Source organism: Protopterus annectens, chromosome 6.part0, assembly GCF_019279795.1.
Source record: "Protopterus annectens isolate FY-2018-M chromosome 6.part0, PAN1.0, whole genome shotgun sequence".
In the NCBI taxonomy this organism is placed as follows: Eukaryota; Metazoa; Chordata; order Ceratodontiformes; family Protopteridae; genus Protopterus; species Protopterus annectens.
This window is the reverse complement of record NC_056737.1, coordinates 1,830,845,787-1,830,873,699: the sequence shown is the minus strand read 5'-3', so window position 1 is coordinate 1,830,873,699 and position 27,913 is coordinate 1,830,845,787. Positions and strand designations below refer to the sequence as shown.

At 39.0% G+C, this 27,913-nt stretch overlaps 1 protein-coding gene across 1 annotated transcript in view; it reads right to left on the bottom strand.

The window, feature by feature from the left end:
* Nucleotides 1-2,715: 2,715 nt before the first annotated feature.
* The window catches only part of LOC122804120, a 253,667-nt gene continuing 228,469 nt past the window's right edge, over nucleotides 2,716-27,913 (bottom strand). Inside the window, exon 6 of the mRNA XM_044073767.1 lies at nucleotides 2,716-3,295. Within this exon, the coding sequence (XP_043929702.1) occupies nucleotides 2,962-3,295 (334 nt within the window). The 3' untranslated portion in view covers nucleotides 2,716-2,961. The remainder of the gene's footprint in view (nucleotides 3,296-27,913) is intronic.

Sequence of the window (27,913 nt, the reverse complement as noted above, 5' to 3'; positions counted from 1 at the left end):
GGCAGCATGAAACAAAAGGAGTAAAGGAAAAATTCATGGTCCATGTAAGACTGCAGGATATTCAGGGAGTGAATGCACAAGTGCAGTGAGCTAGCAAAATGCACAGCTATAACACCGAAGGACATTCATGCAGGAAACAGCACAGAAGAAAGGGTAGGAAGAGGGTTTCAGACACTGAAATCAGCACAAGAGTGGGGTGTACAGGGGATATTATGGAAGCCCTGTCTTACCTATATGGTTTCCTGCCCCCCACCAGGAGGAATACATACATTTTGATGTCACACAGTCCTTAGCCTCCGTCTACAGTGCTAAACCAGAGAGGATGGTATGAAAATATACCATGTCGCACACTTGCTGCCAGGCGTATATAATTATGTCATGACAGACTCACTGCTGATAATATTTGTGGGTCACAGCTATGCAAACTTCTGTGCTACCACATGCTGCTTGCATAACTGTCTGCTAATTAAAACTGCTTCACCCATCTAAGGACTACCGTACTCTCCCTTACCTCACATCTTTTATGAAGTTGACAAATAGAAACAAGAAACATGCGCATTTAGGTTACAGCTTATATAATTTCTGTACAAGAGTTTGTCTACAATAACATTGTTTAAATGAGTGGAGATAATCCATGTATGGTTTACTACTGTTTGTGCGAACGACAGTCTGTCCACAGCACTGCTGCCAAAAATCAGAATGTCGTGCACAAAATTGAAATGAATGGGATAGTCGAACACACTTATGCAAATGCAGTAGTGCATTTGCATAAGTGTATTTGACTATCTGCATGGATATCGCGGTACAGTGGGGATTGGAAATTCATCCATATCCCCACTGTAGTGTGATCACGGAGTTAGAATATATCAGTAGCAGGGGATGTGGGGGGTGCAGGGGGGCTTTCCCCCCTGCAAAAACGTGATATGTCATATAGGAGTCTGATTTACATCAGCTCCTATATGGCTATCATGTGATGGTTTCGGTAACAATGTTGACTCAAATCATTTGGTCAACATTGTGGCCTTTTGGAATGTTTGTGTTCGGTTTTACTTTTCGTTGTTTCGAATGGCAAATGTTTTGCCATTCAAACAAATGACAGTAAACCTCCATGTACATATATTTCATACGCCATAGCCATACACCTGTATTACGGAACCTTCCAGTATAGTCCCATTTTCTGATCTGTGAGTACCAGCTTAGAAGTATATCCCGTCCATGTTTGTGACATCCATCGAAGGAAGTCAGTAACTGACAGCAGCTAATACAACATGGGGTCATGCATGTGATGAGGCACATAATGAAATAATAGTCACTTATGACAGCATTCCTATGATGGCATACAGGATGACAGCTCTGCCTGCAGGCCAGGCAACCTTAGTTTGAATAATGGCTTGTGCGACTGGATGGACATGATAGGAGAAGAAAGCAGTACGTGTGGCAGCACATCTCTCTTCAGGGAGGGTAGCTTTCAGCGTGCTGCTACATCGGAACAGTACACCTTTCACAGACTTGGTGACTCAGTGATGTCCCTCTCTGATGACCATGTGCCAGAACAAGTTCAGCTCAGCCACTGAGGTCATTAGGAAATTGTTCCTCGGTGAGATATACGTGAACCGACTTATGCGCATGAAATCAGAGCTTAATATAGGTCTTGAATTAAAAAAGAAAATATAAAAATACAGGAGTATCCCATATTCCTACTGGGATCTGCAGTAAACCAGATACAGAAAAAGACAATCCAGTAAGTGTGCAAAGTAATGGAAAGGACCGATGCAATCAAAAGGAGACCAGGCAAGACCTGAGGGTCAGAGTGCATGGAAAGGACCGATGCAATCAAAAGGAGACCAGGCAAGACCTGAGGGTCAGAGTGCAGAGCTCATGAGCATCATTTGGGGGAATACCTTTGGATGCCTTATGGCCCAGCAAAAGGAGTGGGAAGTAAGTAAAACATCAAGCATTAACTAGTTTGAGATCTCATATGGAACAGAGGACTAAATAACTGGTACAGTACACAGAACAAGACAGTTTAGATTATTTGGAGAACTTCCTGAGCTTCTGTAATGTTGAAATTGATGTGAAACCATAAATGACAAGATTAATATCAATGACAGAGAATACCAAAGCTGAAATACTAGAAAACAGTCTCAGGGCTGATAAATTTTCAGAGTGCGTAGGTGTTTGAGTATTGCACCGAGTGAACTTAACAAGGTGGTATAAATCAAGAAGGAAAGATTATTGTCTGTACCACAAATTCACATGCATGTCTGTTTGTCTGCTTCTGTCTCTCTTTCAATGACATACATCTATATGCATGTGTACATATATGTGTCTGCAAGTGTGTGTGTGTGTGTGTGTGTGTGTGTGTGTGTGTGTGTGTGTGTGTCTGTGTGTGTGTGTGTGTGTGTGTGTGTGTGTGTGTGTGTGTGTGTGTGTGTGTGTGTGTGTGTGTGTGTGTGTCTGTGTGTGTGTGTGTGTGTGTGTGTGTGTGTGTGTGTGTGTGTGTGTGTGTGTGTGTGTGTGTGTGTGTGTGTGTGTGTGTGTGTGTGTGTGTGTGTGTGTGTGTGTGTGTGTGTGTGTGTGTGTGTGTGTGTGTGTGTGTGTGTGTGTGTGTGTGTGTGTGTGTGTGTGTGTGTGTGTGTGTGTGTGTGTGTGTGTGTGTGTGTGTGTGTGTGTGTGTGTGTGTGTGTGTGTGTGTGTGTGTGTGTGTGTGTGTGTGTGTGTGTGTGTGTGTGTGTGTGTGTGTGTGTAATTTCAAAAAGGTACGTATAGTTTTATAAAGGCTTCATGAGCTCTTTTGTTATGTTGGTGCATAAAAATTTCACAGATTATGAAAAGTCTTACCAGACAACACATTACACCAATGTTACATAATTCAGATTTTCTCTTACCTCTTTCAACGTGAAAACATTGTTCTACAAATAAAAGAAGAAACTAGAGATGAAGAAATGGCATGTATATGTATTATTTCACTCTAAAATAGTAGTCACAGTTCAGGAGTGGGCAGTCAATGATTTCAATAATATAATCGTAATAAAGGGTAATGGAATCAGGGGTGCTAGGAGGGCCTCCCTGGAAGCCACATTCCTGCAGGGACTTGACTGGATGTAGGTATGACTCTTTGGAAAATGACTTGTCCCTGAAGACTTGTAGTTTGGTGCTTTCAATCCCAGTCCGTTCACGGATTCTTTGTATCAGGCCATGCACTCTGCTTTCACTGTTGACCACTTCCTGAAAATGTCCTGGGTGCTTTGTGAAGTTGTCAAATGTTATAAGTCTCATTTCCACCACCAGAAGCCTGCATGTAGACAATAGATTATCCATTAATCAGCTGCTTCATGAAAAGTAAATAATTAATGTAGAAGTCACAACAATGTAGTGCACCACCAGGCTGGCATCCCTGAAAGACAGTTTTAAGGACCCATATTTGTGTCTGACATACTGTTTATTTTTCAACTCTATGGATTGCATTACTTTTCTGTATTGATCAAGTGAGATGCTGCATAGTTTCACCAAAGATGTGAATTTCTATCACACATTTTCTGTCCACCTGTGTCTAGTCACTTATCAACAAGCCCCCTTTTCCCTTTATAATAACCTTATATGACTGGGAACCCTGTATCTTCCAAATGACAGGTTCTTCCTGTACCACATAACAAAAGAGAAGTCCTGAAATGCTGATAGCATTGCAAATAATTGTTTTAATTTTTATTTTTTTCTTTCTGCGCAAAGTGTACAGCTACACTTTTCAAAGCAAGTATAAGTAATAAACCCTTGGAGCAGGTTGTAAGCTCTTTATCATTACAGTACCAAATGATGTGGTCTGTGATTCAAAAATTGTGTTCTTTTTGCAGTTGATTTTTGTCGATAATGACAACCACTTCAAATCTTCCTCGGCACTGAAACTTCCTGCATCAAAACCAAACTCACAATATTTCACTCATATATGAGATTCTTACTTCTTAGAAAGTATGTCAAATATGTCTTGCAACTGGAGAACCTTACATTAGAAACTGTGTGTAAGGATGAAGTAGTGATACCACTATGCCAACCTAGAATGCATTGTTGTTGTGTGTAAATCATTACGCAGTACCTACCATGAAATCATTTTGTTGAGATACTGCACTGAATTCAAATTAATTTGTAAGAAAGTCCATATAAGCTTATTGCATACAGTGTATAAATTTAATGCACATGTTACATTTAATTCAGTCTTGGTGCTTATTAGTCTCACATTATATAACAGATGTAAAATAAAAGGGCAAAATCAAAAAGCGCAATCAAATCTAAAAAGATTAAATTATATATATATATATATATATATGGGTCTACTGTATAAGTTCGAAAATACACTTCTTCGAACTCACACAGTAGACCCTGGGTTACGTGAAAGTGCACTTAATCGAAACCCACTTCAGCGAACGGGCTACTACTGATGTTTAGTGCAGTAGTTACAGACCTTAGGGTTAGGCCGTGGGTCATGGTAAGGAGATAGCTTGTAGGGCTATCCCCTTACCATGACCAGTGCCCTAACCCTAAGGTCAGTGACTACCGCACCACAGTGGAGGATAGCCTGTCCTGCACTGTGGTGCAGTATTCACGGACCTTAGGGTTAGGGCACGGGTCATGGTAGGGGGATAGCTAGTAGGGCTATCCCCTTACCATGACCCATGCCCTAACCCTAAGGTCCATAACTACCACACCACAGTGGAGGACATAGCACGTTTTCCTGCTGTCTTCCACTGTGGTGCAATCCGTTCGTAGAAGCTGAGTTCGTGAAAGTGCACTTTTGAATAAGTGCATTTTCGCGTAACTGAGCGGTCTACTGCTCTTTTTCGAATATGTGGTATTCGATGAAAAGCAGTAGACACACACACATATATATATATATATATATATATATATATATATATATATATATATATATATATAGTTTATCACCGTTTAAGGAATACACTGCAGTCAAACCCACCAATGCTCGATTCGAAATCCCGAAGTTTTGCATGTTGAATGGTCGGAATGTTGCAAAGAACACCGAATGCGACATTTTCAACTGCTCTACATTCTAAACGAGTGCTAACATGGGTCCAAAAGGGGGAGCGGGATTGCCATTCGATACATTAGCATTCGGTACTTTACATATTTGCTGCACTGCATTCGATACACGGACAGTCGACATTGTGTCCATCGGTTAAGCGGTGGTAAACCTATATGTATATATATATATATATATATATATATATATATATATATATATTTTTTTTTTTTTTTTTTTTTTTTGCAGTAGGCAAACCCTCATGCACCCCCCTCTTGGGGGTCTACACCCTCCACCCCTACTGCTAATTATAAATTCCACATCCTGCTGTAACGTGATCTTATATAGAGAGCAGCCAGCAGGCTGAAAAAGCAGTCTGTAAGAGTGTTTGCTCTTATGAGCGATCACTCTTACAGACTGTAACTATAACCCAGACTCTGCAAATAGCAAATGATACAGCATACATTTTTACTTTGCATTGTCTTTAATTTCATTGAGAAGTACATTTTATCCATATGATTCTAGAGAATGCTTAACATATTGTTTTTAAAGTGCGTAGTTTTACAAGATTGTTGTTCATTGACTACTTGATTTCACAAACTAAGGTAGATGTAGTGGTATCCCAACTTGGACCGAACCACAAAAGGAGGGGGAGTATCAATATTCGTCAAAGATACCCACACCTCCAGGTTGGTGGCACAGCATGAAGCATCAGAGACTATCCATGTGCAACTAACAGTGGGTAAAACTACCTTCCAGTTTATAGCCTGCTACAGACCACCCTCCCAAACCCAGGAACCCCACTCGGCCTTCCTGAGAACACTGGAAAATATGAAGGTCTCTCCAAACACCATTATATTGGGCGACTTCAACTACACAAACATAAACTGGGAGCATTACTCTAGCTCCAACACCCTAGCCCAAATGTTCCTAGAATTTATAAACTCAAATGCTATGGAACAACTTGTTACTACTCCCACAAGGGGGGAAAACATACTGGACCTGATCATCACCAACATGGGGACTCTATGCTCCAGACCAGAAGTGTATCCCTCACTGGTAAGATCAGACCATAAACTAATCTCACTGGATATTCACATCCCGACCCCACCCCCTGCCCAGAAAACCACAGTGAAAAACTTCTCTAAAGCAAATTTCACACTCCTCAAAACCGAGGTGGAATCCTTCAAAGCCCCCGGGCCTGTGGAAAATACAGCCCAGACCACAGAATCCTTTATAAACGCAATCTATGAGCACCTTTAGGAATGCATAGATCATGCAATCCCAAATAAAACCAAGACCCAATCCTCCAAAGGCAGACGTCCTGTCTGGTGGACCCCAGCCATAAACAAACTATACAATAGAAGGAGGAAGTTACTACATGATAGAGCAAAATCCCAAAAAGGGAAGGCATCTCTGATCAGTATTAGCAAAAAACTACGGGCTCTCATAAAATTGTCTAAGGCAAGCTTCGAGAGACAAATTGCACAGGACACTAAGGATAATCACAAGGCTTTCTTTAGTTATGTTAGGAACCTGGGTGGGAATTCCCAGATATGCTCAGAATTAGTCCAAAATGACAAAAAATACACCAAACCCACAGACATTGCCAACATCCTAGCTGACAGGTACAGCGCAAACCCCCCCCCACCAAAAGGGCAAATATCTATCCCAGCAGAGTGCTGCCCCCTGACATCTCAGATGCTCAGGTAAGAGCCGCCCTTTCCAAAGCAAAAAACACAGCATCAATGGGACCAGACGGTGTCCCGGGCTGCGTCCTACATGAACTCCAAGAAGAGCTAAACCCAAACATAAAACTACTGTTCAATCTCAGCCTTACTACAGGATATGTACCCAAAGAGTGGCGTACAGCAACAGTGGTCCCTCTCCACAAAGGTGGTGCCTCAACAGATCCTGGAAACTATCGCCCCATAAGCCTGACTAGCTTGGTCTGCAAAGCTATGGAAAGGATCATCATGGACCTCATAAATAAAGATATTGGGGACCTACAGACACTGGATCCTACCCAGTTCTGCGTTGTTAAGGGCAGATCCTGCCACTTAAACCTGGTCGATTTCTTTGAAACAGTCACCAAGGCCATTGACGAGGGGAAGGTGGTCCACATAGCCTACTTGGACCTCGCAAAAGCCTTCTATACAATACCCCACTCTGGCATTATAGATAAGCTCACCAGCTTAAATATAAACCCCTATGTCACTAGATGGGTTGCAAACTGGCTCAAGGATAGAACCCACATGGTTAGAATTGCTGGAGACATGTCAGACTCCAAACCAGTTACAAGTGGCGTCCCACAAGGCTCAGTCCTGGGACCTCTCTTGTTCGGTATATATTTCTCTGAGGTACAGGCCAATACGGAAGGACTGTAGCTGACCAGGTTCGCAGATGACTGCAAACTGGGCGCCATAATTGACTCTCCAGCCGACACAAGCATCCTCCAAAAGGGACTCATAGAAACAGACAACTGGTGCCAGAGCCATGGCCTCAAGCTAAACGCCAAAAACTGTATAGTCATCCCCTTTGGCAAAAACAAAGTGCCCACAAATTACCACATAGGTGGTAATCCATTAAGTACAGAAGAAGTAATTAGGGATCTGGGGACCCAGGTTGATAGCAATCTCTCATTTGACAACCACGTGGCCAAAGTGGTTAGAAAAACATTTTATACAGCCCACCTAATCATGAAGGGATTCACATCTAGATCAGGGGAGGTCATCGTGCCTCTTTACTCATCCCTCATCAGGCCCATAATTGAGTACAATGCCCCGTTTGGGATGTACGTTTCCAGACACCTGCAGCAACTGGAAAGACCCCAAAAGTACCTCACCAAGAGGATCAAAGGGCTCAAACAGATGCCATATGCTTCCCGGTTAAAGAAACTGCAGCTCTACTCAGTGGCATACCGCCTGCTCAGAGGCGATCTGTGCCTGACGTATAAAGCCATGTCCAACCCGGAATTAATGGACATGCTGCACCTCAGAAAATCCAAATCCCATCGAGCTACGCTCGAGAGACTTGAACCTCAGCACTGAAATAAATAGGACATGCTGGAGGGACAGATTCATAACCCAGAGGCTCCCTTCACTCTGGAATAAAATCCCAGTCCAGGTTAGGCAGAGTCCCTCATTGACTCTCTTCAAGAGGAATCTTGATGAGTGGATGGGAGATCGTAGGTTTACCCCGGGTATCACTTCTGTGTCACTGTCAGACAGAGGCACAGTATACTAACCTCGAAAAAGGGCATAGCAAAATTAATTTAAAATGGGTGGCGAAAGCCAAACACACTCTGTCTAGGCTTATAAATGCCCTATGGCAGATAGCCTAGTATGAACCTATGAACCTAAGGTATAACGCAAAGGTAATCATTACTGTTTACACTCTAGAAAAGGAAAGGGAAACTTAATGTAAAATAATAATCAGGGGTAGGTAATCAAACATACTGGGACTTAAAATCAGCAAAAGAAAGTAATCATGGCACACAAGGCCGGATGTCCAAAATAAAATAAGGCACATCACATTTCTCAGATATTATGGTACTGTATTACAAAGAAGATATATGAGTTTGTAAATTAATATATTTTAATCCTTACCCAAGGAGAGGTATGGGATTGTGAAATTCCATGCCATGTGTGATTGAGAGAGTTGTTGCAAAGATGGATTTATTTACAGAGGAAAGGCACACATTCCAGGGGTACTAGGAGTTCTGTAGTCCATATAGAAAAGTACCTTACACATAACGCGTTGAACAGACCACATTTACGTATCACTTGGCATATAACTCAGCAAACTGAATAAGGAAGACAGGATGAAGCAACATAAGAAATGCAGAAGCGAAATAACGTATATAAGATGACTGCTAAAAGGGAGGTTAGGCTAGGAGTAAGAAAGAACAGATACAACAGATTGTAATATATGGTGATAAAACTAAAAGGAAGGAGGAAGTCTGCATGAGTTAGGCTGGTGTGGGATGGCAGTGATGTTTTGGTACTACAATTATGAGTCTAGCCAATAAAACAGAAGTTGTTCAGTTTGCAATGGCCTCTCAAAGAGCTTTTGTGCAATACACTGAAATGTTGGCAAGGAATAAACGGTACATCAGCAGACTGGATGTGTCATGCCAAATAACACTTGCAGCAGGAGCTATTTCAATGCTTCCATATAATCACTGCTCTAACCGTACAATAGATCATTCAAGGTTGCACATTCACAAACATGCACTCACCTTGCATATGCCTATCGATGCATACACAAACATACACTTACACACACACACACACACACACACACACACACACACACACACACACACACACACACACACACACAAACACCTCTCCCTCAATCCCCACCCTAATCATAATAGATAGAAAGGCAAATGGCATTAATAAATACTGATATGGCATATAAGATATTAAAAGCTGACAACTTTGTTATATCAAAGTACATTTTCTACAAATGTTTAATTAAATACTTTGATATTAACAATCAGTAGCTAGTAATAATCTGTGTAGTAAATCTGGAAAAAAGATATTCAGGTTTGTATGTATACAATTCCATCTCATAAATCTTGTGTATGAGAAGAGAGTGCTCATGATATCAGCCCTTTAGCCCACTGTGCTTAGACTAATGTGCTTTGTAAGTACATCAGTGATCTGTCGTTATCCACTACTAATGGGACTCTATGACCATGACTTCAAGATCAGACACTGTTAAGGAAAGCATTTAGCCATCCAATCTCTGGTAATGACAGTGGTCATTCATTCTTTTTGGGGTATGGACTTTGTCATCCATCCTTCTATCAATTCTTTGATCATATTGACTTGATTAGCCATCCCTTTTAAGTACAGCATTAATCAATTCTCTCAGGGAACAGCATTAGCTGTCCCTCCTTCTTGTCATCTGACATGGGTCACGCATACTTCCAGCAGTGTGAACTTTGTCAGCTGTTCAGCACTGCAGTCTAGGATGCGAATTGCGTCTATGTCTTCTGCATTGCTTCTTCCCACCTCAACAGTATAAATCTAGGAACCTGTTTGTGAAGGAGTTGTGCCTTGTTGCCATTTATCAGTTCTGTAAAAATGCTATCCCAGTGTTGCCCAATAGTAAAGCTTCTCATGGGCAGCTAATTCATGCAGTGAAATTGTTCATTGTGCATTTCTCTCCTGACATCAACTTCCAGTTATATTTATTATTTTATTTTACATTTGTTGACTGGGTTAGTCCGGCTGAGCTGATAGCCCGTTTTCAGCAGAGATCCGGGGAGAAAAGCTCCGCAGATTTAAAATGGCATTGTACAATTAAAATATAACTGTATAAGTAAAAATCACAAAAACAATATAAAAAGGAAAATACATTGACATTTTTAAGTGGGAAACATTAAAAGCATAAGGACTATTTATAGAGTTCAAGTTGACATTACATGTAAGGTATGTGTAGGAATAGTATGCAAGTATATCATACAATATACCAAGTTTGAAAAGCAGTCAAGGAGGTTGCCTTTAGTGAGGAGCATAGAGGCAGTATATGAGAACAGAGTATTTTTAGAATGGGGTAACAGAAAAATTAGATGGTTAAGATGTCTAAGAGAGGTAACGCAGAGCAGAAAAAAATTAGTGAAATACGGATAGTAAGCTAGAATAGGACAGGAAGGCAGTTTATGGAGGGAGAGTACAGTGGAAAGACCAGTGATGTTTTAGGTAATCTTTGGTAGCTGATTTAAATTCATTAGGTTGCTTAACTGATCTGATTTCTAAAGGGAGTTTGTTCCAAGAGATGGTAGGGTGGCAGCCATAGAGGTTTTGACCAGTTTTGCTGTTAGGTTTATAGATTTGTAGTAAGTTTTGGTCTGAGCTATGGAGAGTTCTAGAAGGAGTGTAGAAGGAGATTAGGGGACACAGGATTGGACAGAAATCTGGTTGGTATAAGATAGAGTGGATAATTTGAAGCTGAGAGAAGAGAAGCTGGTGGGTAATTCAAGCAAGTTTAAGTGTTTTAAAGAGAGGCTGTGATGAGAATGATAGCTTTGGTTGGCAGCAAAAATGGTCACTTTATTATAGGCATTCTATACCTTAGTTAGTTGAGAGTTTTGGAGGTTAACGAGGATTTGAGAGCTGTACAGAAGGCTAGGTAGGAGATAGGCATAAGAGAATGAGACTTTAGCTTTGTTGATAGGTACATTTTATTTCGATATAACAGACCAAGTTTTTGATGGGTTTTCTTAATACAATTATTAACATGCAAATCAAATTTCAATTGGTCATTTATCAGGACCCCTAAAAGTTCACTGTTAGGTTCTGCTATGGTAGGTGTTTTATTTAGAGCGTGGATAGCAAACGTGGCTTTATGGTTATATAGTTTTTTGGGGAGAAAAAGTAAGAGTTTAGTTTTTTTAAGATTCAGAATTAGCTGATTTTTAGAGAGCCAGGACTCGACAGAGTTGAAGGATTTCTGAGTAATAGAATTTAAGTCTGAGAGGGTGTTGACAATGGTGATGACTGTGGAGTCATTAGAATGTTGGATGATGGTTGACTGAGGGCAGGAGGTGTAGAGTTGATTAGTAAAAATATTGAAGAGTACAGGATCTAGTATAGATCCTTGGGGAATGCCCATTTTACTACAGAGAGGAGGAGAAAGAGCAGAGATCCATTTTACTGATTGAAGTCGGTCTGTGAGGTAGCTATTAAATCAGGCAATGGTAGAGGAGGAGAAATTAAGGTTTGTGAGTTTGTCCAGAAGTAAACGGTAAAAGACTGTATCAAATGCTTTAGATAGATCTAGGAATATGCATGATACTAGTTTATTATTGCCCCTGGCCAGAGAAACAGTGTTAATAAAGGAAAGGAGGGCTATAGTAGTGCTATGTTTTGGGTGAAAGCCATGTTGTGGGGGGTGAGCAAATATTCTTACAATAGATGTTCCATGACTTGCTTATGCACACATTTTTCTAAGATTTTTGAGAGAGGTGACAGGATGCCTATTAGTCTGAAATTGGTGATGTCTATGGAGTTACCTTATTTGTGTATAGGTAGGGTATAAAATTCTTTCCAGATGGAAGGTCTTTAGATTCAGAGATTGACCGGTTAATCAGTATAGAGACTGGGAGGGCTAGAGAGTCTGCTGCAATCTGAAGGAAGTAAGTCCAGTTAGTCCAGTTAGTCCAGCTTGGACCTTAAGTTCAAGCTCCTATTTAGAAACATTATTTATTTGTTTGTTTGTTTACTTGCTTACTTTTGTTTAATGGTCCCAGGGAACATAGTAGTTGTACAATATAACAAAGTTTAGATACACTGTTAAGAAAGGCAACATGCAAAAAATAATACATTTTTTAAAACAGAATAAATAGGAGCTATCAATCAAAGATGTAAAATTTTAGTTAATTCTAAGTGATGGTGCACATTGCAGAACTTTACTGGAGCATGAAATTAGCAATATAAATGTAGCAGCATTACTAAATTGAAGTCAGTATCAAAAATACTACAGCTAAAGTAATGCAATTGCGAAGAAACTGAAACCACTGTCATCTGTGTTAACATGTCTGGCAGGATATTTGTGCATATTCTTAGATTAACTTGTATTGTATGTCAGCATGCCTGATTGTGAAAATGTACATAAGTTTAAAATGTTGAGTCTTTCCCTGTTTAAACAGAATGTTTAAAGAATTTGTCACTGCCTTGATGCGCTTCTAACTGAGCATGTTTGAGAGGGAAATTCTAAAGTACAAACTGTGGAGAATCAGCTGAGCAGTGAGTGATGCCATTGTAATGTTCCTTGTTGCCAGGAGATGATTTAAACAGCTGATTGACAAAAAAGGAATCTTTTTTCACAGCTGACTGTTATATTTTGAAATTAGACAATTGAGACAGTTGAGATTGCTGAAGACAGTTGACACTGAATAGCTGTGCAGTTTGTCAAGTACTGAGCACAGTGAACACTAAGAAAAGAGAACTCACCAAGAAAACTGCAAGCTTGCCTTAGCCTAGCTATTATATCTTACAGTAGATCAGGGCCAGTATTTCTTTAGTTAGATCAGGAAAGTTTAGTTATTAAGATAGTTTTTCTTGAATAATGGATTCCTATTCTGCAGTTTGATTTACATTTTTGGTGATTGAATTCTAATGTTTATTGAGAGTTATTGATTTTCAATTTTGTAATCATCTTTACTTATTATTAAATGTTTTTCATTATTTTACATTGTGACCGAAAGCCAATGTTTTTCTTTAGAGATTAGAGTGCTTCTACCTGTTGGATACTCCCCAGGTCACCCCGAGGCCTGGCTGTTCTGGTGATATATATAATTTATTTTGATAATTAATTTTCATAATTGGACACCCCTTTTGAAGGGCATAAGACCCTCTGATTGGTGGCAGCATTTCTGTATTTATTTTGGGAAAGAGACACAGCTGGAAATCTGCATCAGACTTTCTCAGAAGTGTTTGGATGTGTGAGGTTTTGAGTGTGAGTGTATCAGAAGTCTTAAACTGGGACACTTTTCTCTGAAGTGGGCAATAAGAAAATACATTTGGGTAGACAGAGGTATATAGTCCCGTCCAACAAAAATAGATTGTGTTCCTTTTGTGCTCTTAGGGAAATTATGAAATATTACTTCTGTTTAAGTGAGTCTCATATTGGAGTCAGTAGTGAGGACTGAAGCTCCTCAGTTACTAACCCAGGATAGTAAGGGGCATCATTTAATTGTTGGCAGTCCGGTGGGATATAGCTGGACATCACATTAATATGCATCTTTATTTACAGTGGTCTTCCATTCAAGCTCTCAAACTCTGAAGAGATTGAGCTCTTGAATTATTGGCTGCAAAATTCAAAAATGAACTTTTCAAATGTAGGCAGTGTTTAGGTGTTTGAAATCACTGTACAATGGATATCGAGAAATTTGTCCTATACCTCACTGTAGTGAGATTTCAGACTTGGTATATATAATTAGTAGGGGTTGGGCACTGCAGGGGAGCTTGCCCCCCCTGCAAAAAATAGTTTTAGTTTTACTTTGAATCTTTGTGATTGAAAGTCTTGCATACTTGAATTTTTGTGTTTCACACTGTTTTACTATATGTCTTAGAATCTGAACTTGTTAGAGTGTGAACATTTGCCACAGATGCTTACTATGATATGTGAGCTGATAGAACAGTAATACAGTTCTCATGAGAGGAGTGCAATAAAACATTCCAGGTGTTTCATTTGTGGCTACATGAATTGTACATCCTGATGCAAGAAAAAATGTCTATCATATGCTGGGTCTGAAGATTAATAAGACTAATAATGATTTGGGGGAAATTTCCCTTAAATTAGAATCGGTACATACACCTGTGTTGATTTCTTTTCATATATAGTGTAACTTCCCATATCAGTACAGTCTGGAATGGGTAGAGAAGAATATATTTCCAGGCACTTTCTGCAGCTCTGAGTACATTATTGCACTTAATGTTTAAGTAATGTGTTTGCACATTAGCAGTACCGTATAGACCCATTAGGTAACAGTTCATACATGTACATGACTAATCCTCTAGGGCTCGAATGGAAGCTGTTTTGATTTGATGGCTATGAGTGGCAACATAACAAAAAGTGCTAAGGTGGCCAAAATCCTTCCCTAAATTATATCTAAGATAGGAATTCAAGTTTTGTTCATAGGTTTATAGAAGTTTACTAGGCTAATGTCCCACAAGTCCTTGCAAGCCAAGCCATATTTATCTTGAGTTTCTCAATTTTAAAAAGCTAGATGAATGAAATTCACAAATGTACAATCTATGCTATGTTATCTAATACTGACTTCCTCTGTCCATGAGGGACTTAGGTACCACCCAAGTAGCAACTTTACAATTACCCATCCATTGATCTAAGTTGCACTTGAAGGGGGTCAGGGAAGGGCTTAGCTTCATGTGAATAGGAAGCTTGTTCCAGAAAAGGGGGTAGTCTCTGACAGATTTATCTTATCTCTCCAACATCATTTATTCATGTCAGAGGCTAGGTTAAGATGCCTGGAACTAGTGGCCCTCATGCAGTTTGATTTATGAGTGTGTAACATTTCCATCAGGGCCAGATTGGAGACTTCCCTGTAATCCAGACACAGACTGCCCTTTAGTAGTCTGTAAGGGACAAAATACACTGGTAGGGATTTCAGTCTTTTTATGTAGGGGTTGTTTTTTAGAGAAACCTCAGGGGTTGCTCCAACTGCTATAGATGTCTGGTGAGGTACATGCAAAAGATGCATTGTACTCAATTATTAATCTGATGAGGGACGCATACAATGGAATTATAACATCCTTTGATCTGGATACCATGCCCTTACTTATGAATTGTGCCACGTAAAAGGACTTCCTCAACACTATGGCACATGATGGTTGAAATCCAGATTACTATAAACCTGAGTACTTAGATCACACACCACTGGGTCTACTCTTCTGGGGGTGTTGTCTATACTGTAATTAGCTGGGTATTTGCTTTCCCAAAGGAAATAATTATGCTTTTTTTTTGCATTTAGTTTCACTCCATGTCTTTGGCACCAATCATTTGTCTGTGTTAATCCTTTCTGTAGTATATCATTATTGTTCAGGGATTCAGTGATTGCTTGCAATTTGCAGTCATCCAAGAACTTGATCAGCCAAAGGCCATCTACGCTTGCCTTGACTTCTATGAAATAAATTCTAGAGGTAAATTCACTCACTTTGACAATATATGCCTTGTCAGTGAGCCATTTGGGTACCCACCTAGTGATGTGTGGGTTTATGCCCAGTTGAGAGAGTTTCTCTATTATACCTGAGTGGAGGATTGTGTCAAATGCTTTGGCCAGGTCAAGGTAGGCGGTATGCACAGTCTTTCCCTCATCCATGGCCTTAGTGACCTTCTCAAAGAAGACAACCAGATTTAACAGACATGATCTACCTTTAATGAATCTGAATTGGGTTGGGTCCAGAGTCGTCTGGAAATTTTATATATATATATATATATATATATATATATATATATATATATATATATATATATATATAGTCTTGTTGATAAGGTCCATGATGATTCTTTCCATGGCCTTACAAATGAGGCTAATCAGGCTTATGGGTCTATAATTGATGGTCCCCCTTTGTGCAGAAAGATGAGTGTTGCTGTCCTCCATTCTGCCAGAACATATCCTGTCTGGAGGCTGTGATAGGGATCCAAGTGGGTCTGCTAAGTCATGTTTTAAGTTACTTAAAAGACAACCTAGGATGTTGCTAGGGCCTACTGTTGCTTTATTTTCAGCCTTAAAGGGTGTGTAGAGATGACCTTCTCTCTTGAGATAATACGCTGAGGAATGGTCGCAGGTATACTTTAGAGGATGACCAGTGGGGACGGGGGGGGGGGTGAAGTTTGATCCAAATCTGTCAGCTAGCAGGTTGGCTATTTCCCCTGGTTGAGTGTGGGTGGTGCCATCCATAACCAGCTCTGTGCATAACTGGGTATTCCCTTTAAGATTTTGGATGTAATTTAAAATGCATTGCAATTTACCATTGATAGATAGATAGATAGATAGATAGATAGATAGATAGATAGATAGATAGATAGACAGATAGATAGATAGATAGATAGATAGATAGATAGATAGATAGATACAATTTACTATGACAATCCTAGGACCATAATATTGAAAATACCAAAACTCTGAAGACCATAATGTCAAAAATATTTGAGTACTGAATCTCCCCATCAGTGTGAATTGAAGAATGAGTGCTAATATGGGTCCTGCAGGGGTATGGACTAAGAAACAAATGGTAACATGGGTCCTGCAGTGGATCAAGCCCAGGAGTTTGATATTGCAGTCTTAGCATTTTTGTTCTTTGGATATTATGGTCTCAGGATTCTGACTGCCAAGCTTGTGTGTTTCAGGATTGTCATAGTAAACATGTAAAGCAGGTTTATTTTCCACAAAGTCACTTTAAAAATAAAAACATAGGTCACTTAGGTTTCATATTCAAAAGCAGAATATTATACTGTCCACTTAGCTTTCAGTCAAGAAAAATAAACAGTATCTGATGGTGTTCTTCTCCAGGGCCAGTCTTGTGCAGCCCCTACAATGACTAGACCGACTTAAGACGATCTATACTGTAGGTATCTTCCAGGTCCATCCTCCAGCTCTAGAAACAGATATACTCCACATTTTCCAGACTTCCAGTTCTTCCTTTAAATGATCCCTCCAAGTTAAGAACTCACCTCCTGGTTTTAGCCCTCTAGGTTCACTTAAAACTACCCTTAATACCACGGTAATTGTAAATTTAGACCTTGCTTATCTAGTTAATACATGGTAGTTTCTGACTAGAGCTCTGTGAGAATTTTCCTACACTTCACACTACAGTACATTTAAAGGCCCATTGCATATTTTCCAAATTCAACATACTTTTTAAAGACACACTACACATTTGTCAAAATCAACATCTTAACATTACCCCTTTCCCAGCACAAAATATAGGCTTTTGAATGAAACAATGGGCTCTCAACAGTATGTCAGCATTTCCCTTGACTAGGCCAGACCTGTGGGTCTTTGTATACTGAAATGTTTGTAGGGATCAGTTTATTTCACCATTGCAAATGGGCATGATTTGTTATCAAAGTGAAGTTTCTGCCAGCCAAATAATATTTAAAGGAATAGAAAGCCCACTTTATTCTAGACAGTCTTGCTCAGAAGCTGTGTATCAGCTTCCTGCATTACTCAGCTTCCTACTTATATAGCACACATAGTGTTCCTTACCATGAATGTCTGTGGATGGCACTGCTTCTTACACCTCAGCATCTAAGGTAAATCTTCAGTAAAATCAGAAGTTATTAACACGGGTTCTGAACAAAGGATTACTTTTACTTCACTAAATGTCCTTTCTGCCTCAACAGACTAGTGCACCATTGATGTATGTGATGCAATACCCTTGACACAAATGGAGTACCTTGGTTTGACACAAATGGAGTACCTTGGTTAGTAAGTGGCATTGCTTCTGGATTTGTTAGCATAGTCCATTATGACTAGTATGTACTGATACCATTAATAATTTTCATTGATGGCTCCATGATATCCTTAGCAACACATTCATATGGCACTTCATTGATAAGCATTGGGGTCACAGGATTTTTCTATTCAGGATGGGGTGCAGTTTCATTCTGGATAAAAAGCATGAGTCCCCTATCTCTTTAATTATGCCTGACCAGAAAAATCTGTCTAATAGTCACACCTGAATTTTGTTCATCCCCAGATGACCTAATATGTCATCTGGGGATATACAGACTAGCTTCCCGACTAGTGTCCTACACATTTTTTGCAACTAGTAAGTGAAGCAAACTTCTTTTCCTTTCTTTACCTTCTCTGCAAAAGAGGTCATTTTTCAACTCAGAATGAGGTAAGAAGCAATAGGAATCTAATGTTCACCGTCTACTCCAACAACCTTGGTTATATTGTCTCCCACCTCTACTTAAAATGCTGTCTTCCCATTGTTTTTCAAAATGTATGTGGCTTATCTGTTTCTTCAATAAACTGTCTCAAGTTGGATAGTGCAGCTTAATTCCCACAAAACACCAGCACTGCACTTTATCTATATCTTAGCATGTAAAATTTGACATTTATTGTCAATTTTTCATTTTTTTTGGTATACACATTCCTAATGTTTTCAGTCCACCTTCAGTTGCATTCTATGCTTTACAATAGCAGACATAAACTCACAACTGCACGTTCTCCTGTTTATCTCACTTTTTTATAGTAACTTTTTTCTGAGGGTCCTCACTCAAGTGTCTTTCTTTTATTTTAAACATTTCTGTTTCTCTGCTAATGCTTTTTATAAGTTTTTTGCATATATTACTATATTGAGAAGACTTTTATTTCCCTTTTTAGGCATTCTATCCTTTGCTCTGTTTTCATTAAATTTCAATTCTTTAAGTTAGAAACATTGAAACTGTCATCTCGTGGTGGTGATTGGAAAATCCTTTTAGAGTCAAGAGATCCTGACAGATATTATTAAACACCACAGCTGCACTGGAAATAAATTATGGCATTTCTATTAATAGTTTCTTGAAAATAAGGGCTGCCCATTTGTACTGTGTACATATTTCAAATAATTTTACATATTTAACATATATTTTTTTATTATAGAAAACTGTTTCAATGTGTTTTTATGTGCTGTTATTAGGTTTAATTGAGGAATTAAAAATATGATTGTATGCATACGACTTTTACTATTTAGGTTATTGGTAAGTACTAGACTAGCTGCCCTTATGGACCATTTAAGCCTAAACAATATTTCTTGGTGAGAGTCAAAACCTGTACCTCTTGTTTATGAGGTAAACACCTTAACACTTATGCTAAACCCTAACTTTTAAAATAGGAGGTCTAAGATGTTGTACATTCTGAAGAAGTCTATTTACTGCAAGTGGACCAAAGTACTAAATATATTTATGCTCTTTCTGTATCCTTGGCTGAATAATGTGTTGGTTTATATGTTTTGTTAGTATGGTCAGTATAGTAAAAATAATATTTGCTTGGTACCCAAAGTTTTAATCTGGCGATAAGTAGCTGACGTTGCTAATAAGACACTTTCTGTGACCCATCTTTCAAAGGACCACATGCTATTGTTATTGGAAAGATAAAAACAGAACAAACATAATTCCTTCCCTTCCACATCTTCCATTAATGCAGTACGGAGAGGAGCTTGAAGGAAGAGTCTTTCTCATTCTTCACTTATGTAAACTGATCAGTCCAGACAGATAGGTGATGTGCAATTTTACAGATGGACAGCATGGAGTTTTGTAGGATATAATTGCTATTCACTTCTTTCCCAAGCATAATTTTAAATCAAAGCCTGAGTCATATCTAGATCTGTTAGATACACTTCAAAACAGAAAAATATATAAATTCAGTCCATCTCCAAACACTCTGAGGTCTGATGCAATGCTTCCGGATTTCATTGGTAATCAAAAGATGTGACACATAAAATGATTCCTGGAGCTCAATAATCTAAACTGCTTTGTCAGAAATGGGAAACTTTGAATGCCTACTCTAGTGGTAATTTCCCTACTGTAATTGAGGGTAACGTTCTGCTGGACCCATATGCAGAATGTTTATCTGTAAGTTAACATCAAAAAGTAACACAAGAGATTCTTCATGTTCAAAGTAAGACACCAACAGCTTCATTTCAGAGCCTCACTTTATTGGATAACCTTGGCACACGATATGTTTCCAACCACTTTTCTGTAGTGACCATGTTATGACCTAAAGAAATGGATTAGATGCCTCCTGCTGTTTGAGACATTTCTTTGCCACATATTCTGATGCAATTTCACTATCTAGGAACCTCTTACAGAAATAGACATCATCCCCTTTCTTCTTTGAAGCTATCAGAAATTTTTCTTAACAGAGATACAACAGATAGCTATGGTGCATAATATCTCACAACATTTTGAACTGTAATCATATAATTATACAGGTTTGAAGACCAGAAATTAAAGGTATCATCCATCTGTTTTCTTAGCATCTTGTTCAGGTGAAGGTGTCAGTGGTAACAGGCTAAGCAAGTCAGACCAGATAGCTATAGTCCCAGTAACATTCACCAGTTCATCCTGCATAACCCCAGGTGTTCCCTGGCAGGTTAAGGGATATATAATCTCATTCTGGTGTCCGCGGTCTTACCTGGGAAATCATCCTAGTAGGTAATGTCTTGCACATCTCCCATGAGGAGTGTCTATGACATTTTCCATGAGAAGCTTCTATTGGATATCCTTACAAGGTGCTCAGATTAACTCAACTCACATCTCCATTCATATCCCAAGGAAATGCAATATGCTAGAATTGTTTTTCTTCAGACTTCATCCAGACATCTATACATTCTAGTAATTCAGAAATTATTTGAATTATGTGACATGCTAGAGACAAATACTGGAGCAGAAAAAGTCCAAAATAATAGATCTATTGCACAGCCATCCTTAAACAGATAATGGTGTGGTAAGCATATTACTATAAATTACTTATAGTGTTAGAAGTATTTCTGAACACGTTATTAAAAATGTATACATAAATTGGTATGCATGGTTCTCAAAACTACATTTATATGGGGCTTGCCATATATATTTCTTGTAAAAAAGAAGTTTGCTATTTTGACAATCTTTTCTAATTTTTTAAGGTGGGTGGTGAGTGTCACATATGTAGCTGATGTCACACATATAGCAACATTAAAAGTTAATTCATGCCTCTTTAAGAGAGCTAGTGTTAATGGGTACAGTGACTCATGTGATCCTGTCTGACACCTCTTAGTTATTTACTTTGGTAATATATAAGTCAGCATGTAATGTGTTTGAATACCATATATTTGAAAATAAAATGCTACTTTTTTGGAAACTTAACATAGACTCAACAATATAAATGCAGTGGGCAATTTCCTAAGAATTCTGTTCATTTGCAATAATGTGATGTATTCAACAGTCATGAACTGTGCTGTCTTTGAATGCTACAGTTCAAGGAGCTGCAAATTTTTGTCAGTACGAGTAAGCAAGGAGTTTGTGTAGGGGTGCATGGCCCACAGCAAAAAAAATGCTTCCATTTTGATTATAAATATTTGTAATATTACAATTTTTTATTTATTTATTTATTTTTTTCCATAATAAATTTTTATTGAAATATATTTTCCAAAAACATTACAAAAATACAATAAACATCACACACATAATACACTATAACTACTACAAACCATTTATACAATATCTACATGAAATGCTTCCTATATTTAATATATTCCTAAAATCAGTATCATGCTAATATAATATTGAAGACCTTTTCCCATATTTTCGGGTTATTAATATTTTTGTTAGTTTGTTTCAGAAGTAATTTATGTGCTAGTATATGCTTTATTATTTATTTATTTTACATTAGTTTACTGGGAAAGTCTGACTGGACACAGGTCCTTTTTCAGTGAAGGCCTGGGAAGAAAAGCTGCAAGAGTAACAAATACATACAATACAGAAACCAATACAGCCAAGTGAGAAGCAAATACATACAAGAAAGTGGTTTCAGACACAATAAGTAGAGCAACAGTAATTTACATAAAAAATGGTTGTTTACATTTAGTGGCTATATCCAAATAATTGTGTACAGTTAAAGTGAAACTACCATTAGTGGTAGGTCATGCTAGTAGAGTAAGAGTAATGATAACAGAGTGGAAAGGAGGAACAGGTTATCCAGGGAAATTGCAGGTGCAGAGCCAGGTGATAGTAAAGTGCGTTTTTAGGAGTTTTTTAAAGTGAAGTCTTGAGGAGTTAGTTACTAGTGAGTTAGCTAGATTATTCCAGTGTTTGGAGATGCAGTTGGAAAAAAAAAGTGATTCACCTGCTGAAGTGTTAGTTTGGTGGTGTGTAGAAGAAGTTTGTTGCTGAAGCGAATAGGTCTTGAGGAGGAATATGGCTGAATGATATCTTTGAGTGCAGGGTTTTTCTGATCGATAAGAGTATTTTGTGGATAAAGGTAAGTTGATTTAAAGAGAAGTTGAGGGTGTTCCAGCCACTTGAGCTGCTTAAGTGATGAGCAGTGATGTGACTTGAATGAGGCATTAGTGGCAAACTTGGAGATTTTATTGTAAGAGGCTTTGGGTTTGGCTAGATCTGTCTTTCAGAGGTTGGTTAAGATTGGGGAGGCATACAGGAGAGTTGAGAGGGGGTGGGTTCTAGCAATGGTGCCTTTTGTGTTATTTGTCAGAACTCTGTTGTTTTTATATAGGAGATCTATTTTTTGTGAATTTTTTAATGGATTGGGCAATGTGAATATCAAATTTCAGGTTATTGTCAATTACCATTCCTAGAAATTTGGTATGGTTTGTTGGGGTGATAAAAGTTTTATTTTTAGAGAGGATACTGAAGGTTGTGGATGGGGAGGTGTATCTGGTTGGGTGGAAAATAAGTTTTGTTCTGTTGGGATTTAGGATAAGTTGGGAGCTAGTGAACCAGGATTCAGCGGATAAAAAGGAATCTTGAGTAATGGTATGGAGGTCTTTGAGGGAGGAAGCTGAGCAAATCAGGGTAGTGTCATCAGCATACACCACCAGTAAGGCCTGGGGTGTAACTGAGTGGAGCTGGTTGATAAAAAGAGAAAAAAGAAGAGGACCAAGGATGGAGCCTTGGGGAACCCCTAAGGTGACAGTGCGAAGGGGTGACAGATCTTGTTGCCAGCGGACAACCTGTTGCTGTTCTGCTAGGTAACTTTGGAACCAGGTGATACTGAAGTGACTGAGGCTAAGGGAGGAGAGGACACAGATGAGTATGGAGTGGTTAACCATGTCAAAGGCCTTGGACAAATCCAGGAATATGGCTGATACAAACTGACCATTGTTTTTATGCTGGTTGACTGTGTTAGTAAGGGATAGTAGGGCTGTTGGGGTGCTGTAAGAGGGGCAAAAACACTGTTGGGTATTAGATAGGAGCTTGTGTGTAAGGAGATAGTCCATAAGGTGGGTGTGTACGACCCCTTCCAGAATTTTTGACAGAGGGGATAGAATTGCAATTGGGTGATAGTATGTTAGTTCAGTGGAGTTACCTCCTTTGTGTAAGGGTAAGATCTGGGAGATTTTCCAGATGGTGGGGACGTAAGCTTCAGTTTATAAGTATGAATACAGGGTATGCGATTGCTACTGCTGTAATTTGCAGGAGGTCAGCAGGGAGACTGTCAGCAGCTAAGGTAGTGGGCTTAAGTTTATCTAGTAGTTTTTTGATGGTGTTAGTGGAGACTGCATTTAGTATAAACTGGTTGTTGCTTTTGGGAGGGTGTAAACTGTTGTGTTTTGGGGTAGGAGGGGTGTGGTTGGGGTTTGTCTGTGTCAGTGCAAGCTGTTGAACTGATTCTGTGAATTAAGTATTAAATTGAGTGGCTAAGTTCATGGAGTTGGCTGTTGTTGGGGTGAAAGTTGTTGTTTTTCCAGGATGCAATATAATGGCAACTGCTGCCAGAATTTTTGAGGGTTAAAATAAAACATAAAACAAAAACATCAACATAAAACAAAGTTCATCCCTATTCATAGTCAAGCACAACTTAGATCTATGGATGGGAAACAGAAAAGTTACCCCAGGACTGCCCCCTGTACTACTAATGGACAGAGGCAGATCCTAAATGCTTTATCCCATGCATGGGTCCCCTCAAATTATTTATGGTATGATCCCATTTATTCTCATTAGGGGCAATATATAATAATTGACTATGGAATGGGTAAGGTCAGTCTATAACTAAATGGGATAGGTTATTTTGAGCACCAAAAGGGAAATTGGCTAGGCCTAAAACAGTCTGCAATGGCAGCTAGTCCATTATTTACCCATGAGTATATGAACCTACTTTTGATTTTGTCTTTCAAGTCATTTGTGCTAGGTTTAAATAGCACATTTGATGGAGCTGCTGGTTTCTCCACAATATTGTAATCATGAAGTCAGTATACTGCAATCTGGCTGCAGAGGAGCAAAAGACTCCTATCAACCGTGGATTCAGGGATATATAACCGGAAGTGGGTCTAGGGATACATAGCCGGAAGTGGGTCCAGGGATACATAGCTGGAAGTGGGTCTAAGGATACATAGCCTCTTTTCAAAATATACTTCTTCTGTGATTTCATTTCTTGTGATGTTATACTAGATTTCACAGTCTTCCAATATGCTGTTTTGCAAATGCATGTTCATTCATAAAATTTGTTTTCAAAGTTATTACTTTCAGGTACTGTGTGTGTTCAGATTTAGAACATGAATCGCAACCTAAAGCAATATACTTAGTTGACATGATGACAGAGGAAAAAGGCACTGCATGACATGGTGTCAGATGTAAACTGCTTTGATGCCAAAAGGGGGATTTATAAATCTGCTTCATATTTTTCTTATATTATATTGATCACTTTAGTTTTAAACTAGAACATAATGCTGACCTCATTTGTGAATTGGCCCAAGGTCAGTGTACATAGGTGAAATACCAAGACAGATGGCACTCTGCCTATTAGGGATTCCTCTTTTTCTGGGGTTCAATAAACTCAAAGTGAGAACAATACAGTTTGAAGAGGTAAATCCCCAAAACATGCATATCTACAACTAGTGGTGTTTGACTTTATTGGCCTGACTGTATCCATAAAGAATTAAAAAAATAAAACGTCATGGTCATTTAGAAGCCATGTACCTGAAACTCTCGTACATCCTTAAGGGGTCATTTGCATATATCTTATGGGCCTCCATTACAGGAAGGATAAGGTATTACACTTTGGTTCATAGGTGAGTATGAGGCTAGCTGCCCTTGCTCACCAGTTTAAGCCAAGCCAATTTCCCTTTCAAAGTGAGAATCACACCTTGTACCTTGTGTCTGTGAGGTAAACACTTTAACCATTATGTCAACCCCCCCCCCATCCCCAGTTAGCAATTAAAGTCTGTAGCTTGTGTCTATGAAGTAAACACCTTGCCCATTATGCCAAACCCCAACAATAATAATACTCATCTGTTGAACAGGTAGGCCCATTGAACACATGGTTCCCTTTCAGGAGGGACACAGGAGCACCGTCTGGTTAAGTGACTTACTCAAAGTCACACAGCTGTCAAATAAGGAGGTGGGAATCAAGTTCTGTACCGCAGGAACTGCAGCTTATTACCTTAAACTTCTGTACAAATTGCCACACAGTGAAGATTTTGCTTGGTTGTATCTTTCTTGCATTTCTTTTTCTACAAGGAGATGGGCGCAAGGCTTGTCCTCGGCAAAAAACAATGCTTACACTCATGGCACTTCCTCATAAAATTACAGTCTCGAGTTCATGTATTATGAGAATGTGTGTGCTGAATCTATCATTTATGAGATTCGACAGCTGAGCTACTCTGATGCAAGATCATGGGTGTCAAGGAGTAGTAGTGGAACACTTTTAATCACTGTTTTCCTGCAATGCCAGAGATTCAACACTTAAGTTCCTCTCTTCTTTCCTGTCATTGCACCATCCACACACCTCATACATTTCCTTCATAAGCCTCCTGAAAAAGAATTAATGCTGTGCCTTTTAATGGACCTTAAATGGACAATGCCCTATGCATCTCCATCATGAGGTACAGTACCTATAACAGTTTCACTGAGGTCTCTTTTGGGCTGTTCAGTGGTGTTTAGCGGTGACATCTGTGCTGTAGATGTCCTTCTGATGCAGCTTCCTGGATGAATGTGGCCAATTAGGTCACAGATTTGTTATCCATTTTGTTACAGAGTGCAGGTCCTAGTTCCCTTGGGTAGTATCTGATATGAAGTCAATAATGCAGGTGCTTTCATCAGGGGTACGGATTCCCAGGTTTTTCAGATCCTGAAACTAAGGTCAAGTTATTCTTCCAAACAGTGAAAGGGCAACTGTTTTGCTATAAAACTCGTATGACTATAAGGAATATAGCCAAAAAAGCTAGGGACCATAACAATCAGATGGTCTTTAAAACAAAAGGTGCTAGGCAGGAGAACTTGTGAAAGAGGACAGAATTTAGGGAGGGACTTCTTCTTCTTCTTGTTATGAGTAAGAAACTAAGTAGGTTAAAAGAGGCTTGAAATTTAGCCAGCCAAAACTGGAAAACATCTGTGGGCTCAGGCAGCAAGGTCAATATGATTACAGCAGCAGTGTTCCTTACCTCTGGATTAAGAGCCACCCATAAAATGCAGGTTCTCAGCTACAACTCCTGTTAGGTAAGTCATGCAATGAGGACAGAACCTGTTGTAATTTATATGGAATTCCCTGTTTTCTTTGGTGTCATTGGGTATGGGTTCTGTATGTTCCCCCTGGTGGAGGGGGTCTACTTTAAAACATTGAAATTTCATAACGTTGAATTTCATAACATTGAGAACATAACATCGAAAATGCAAAACACTGAAAACCCACAACATCAAAAACTCAGAACACTGAAAGTCTGCTTCATAACATTGAAAACTACAACGCACATGTAAATAACATTCCTTCCACCTATAACAACACCTAACTAACAAAGACACTTTCTACTATGTTTCTGCAGGGAGGCAAGCACCTCTGCACCCCCCATATCCATGTGAGGTTAGTTAATTAACTTCTTTCCACTGTAGTGCGATCTAGGAATTGGTATATTTAATTTACGGGGGAAGAAAGAAAAAAACTTTAAAACATTACATAAACTGGGGAGCTTCACCCCCCACACCCCCTACTTAAATATACCAACTTCGAGATCGCACTACAGTGACAAAAATGGCAAAATAATGAAGGAAGCCAAGCAATTTCTTTCCCAGGGAAAGAATTCGCTTATATGCCTCATCGGTATTTTGCCATTTCGCGCTTTCAAGTTCAATCAAGATGCATTCGAAAGAATGCATCTTCAATCATATAATAGGGAACCTGCAGGGGGGCTTCCCCCCTGCAGAAATGTAGTAGAAAGTGTGTTTGTTAGTTAGGTGTTATAGATGGAGGGGATGTTATTTACATGTGCGTTGTAGTTTTCAATGTTAAGAAGCACACTTTCAGTGTTGTAAAGTTTCATTGTTTTGGGTTTTCAATGTTTTGCACTTTCAGTGTTATGGTCTCAATGTTATGGAATTTAAAATTATGAAATTTCAATGTTTTAAAGTAGACCTGAAGGAAGATATGAGGCTCATAAGAGTGTAGTAAAGGAATTGCTGTTGGAGCCAAAGTAGAAGTACAATGGATACTTATCTACTTTATCAGTTTAACAGACAAATAATAACTAGAACTGAAAATATCCATTCAACTGCAAACCATCTCCTACTAGTAAATAAATAAAGGCAAGTCTTGTCCAATAAATATAAAGGGCACTTGCTGAGGGTTCCAGTTTGCTTCCCCTTCTATTGTCAAGTGGTCCTATAGCTGGGAATACAAATCCCCATTCCCATGGGAATAGCTTATTT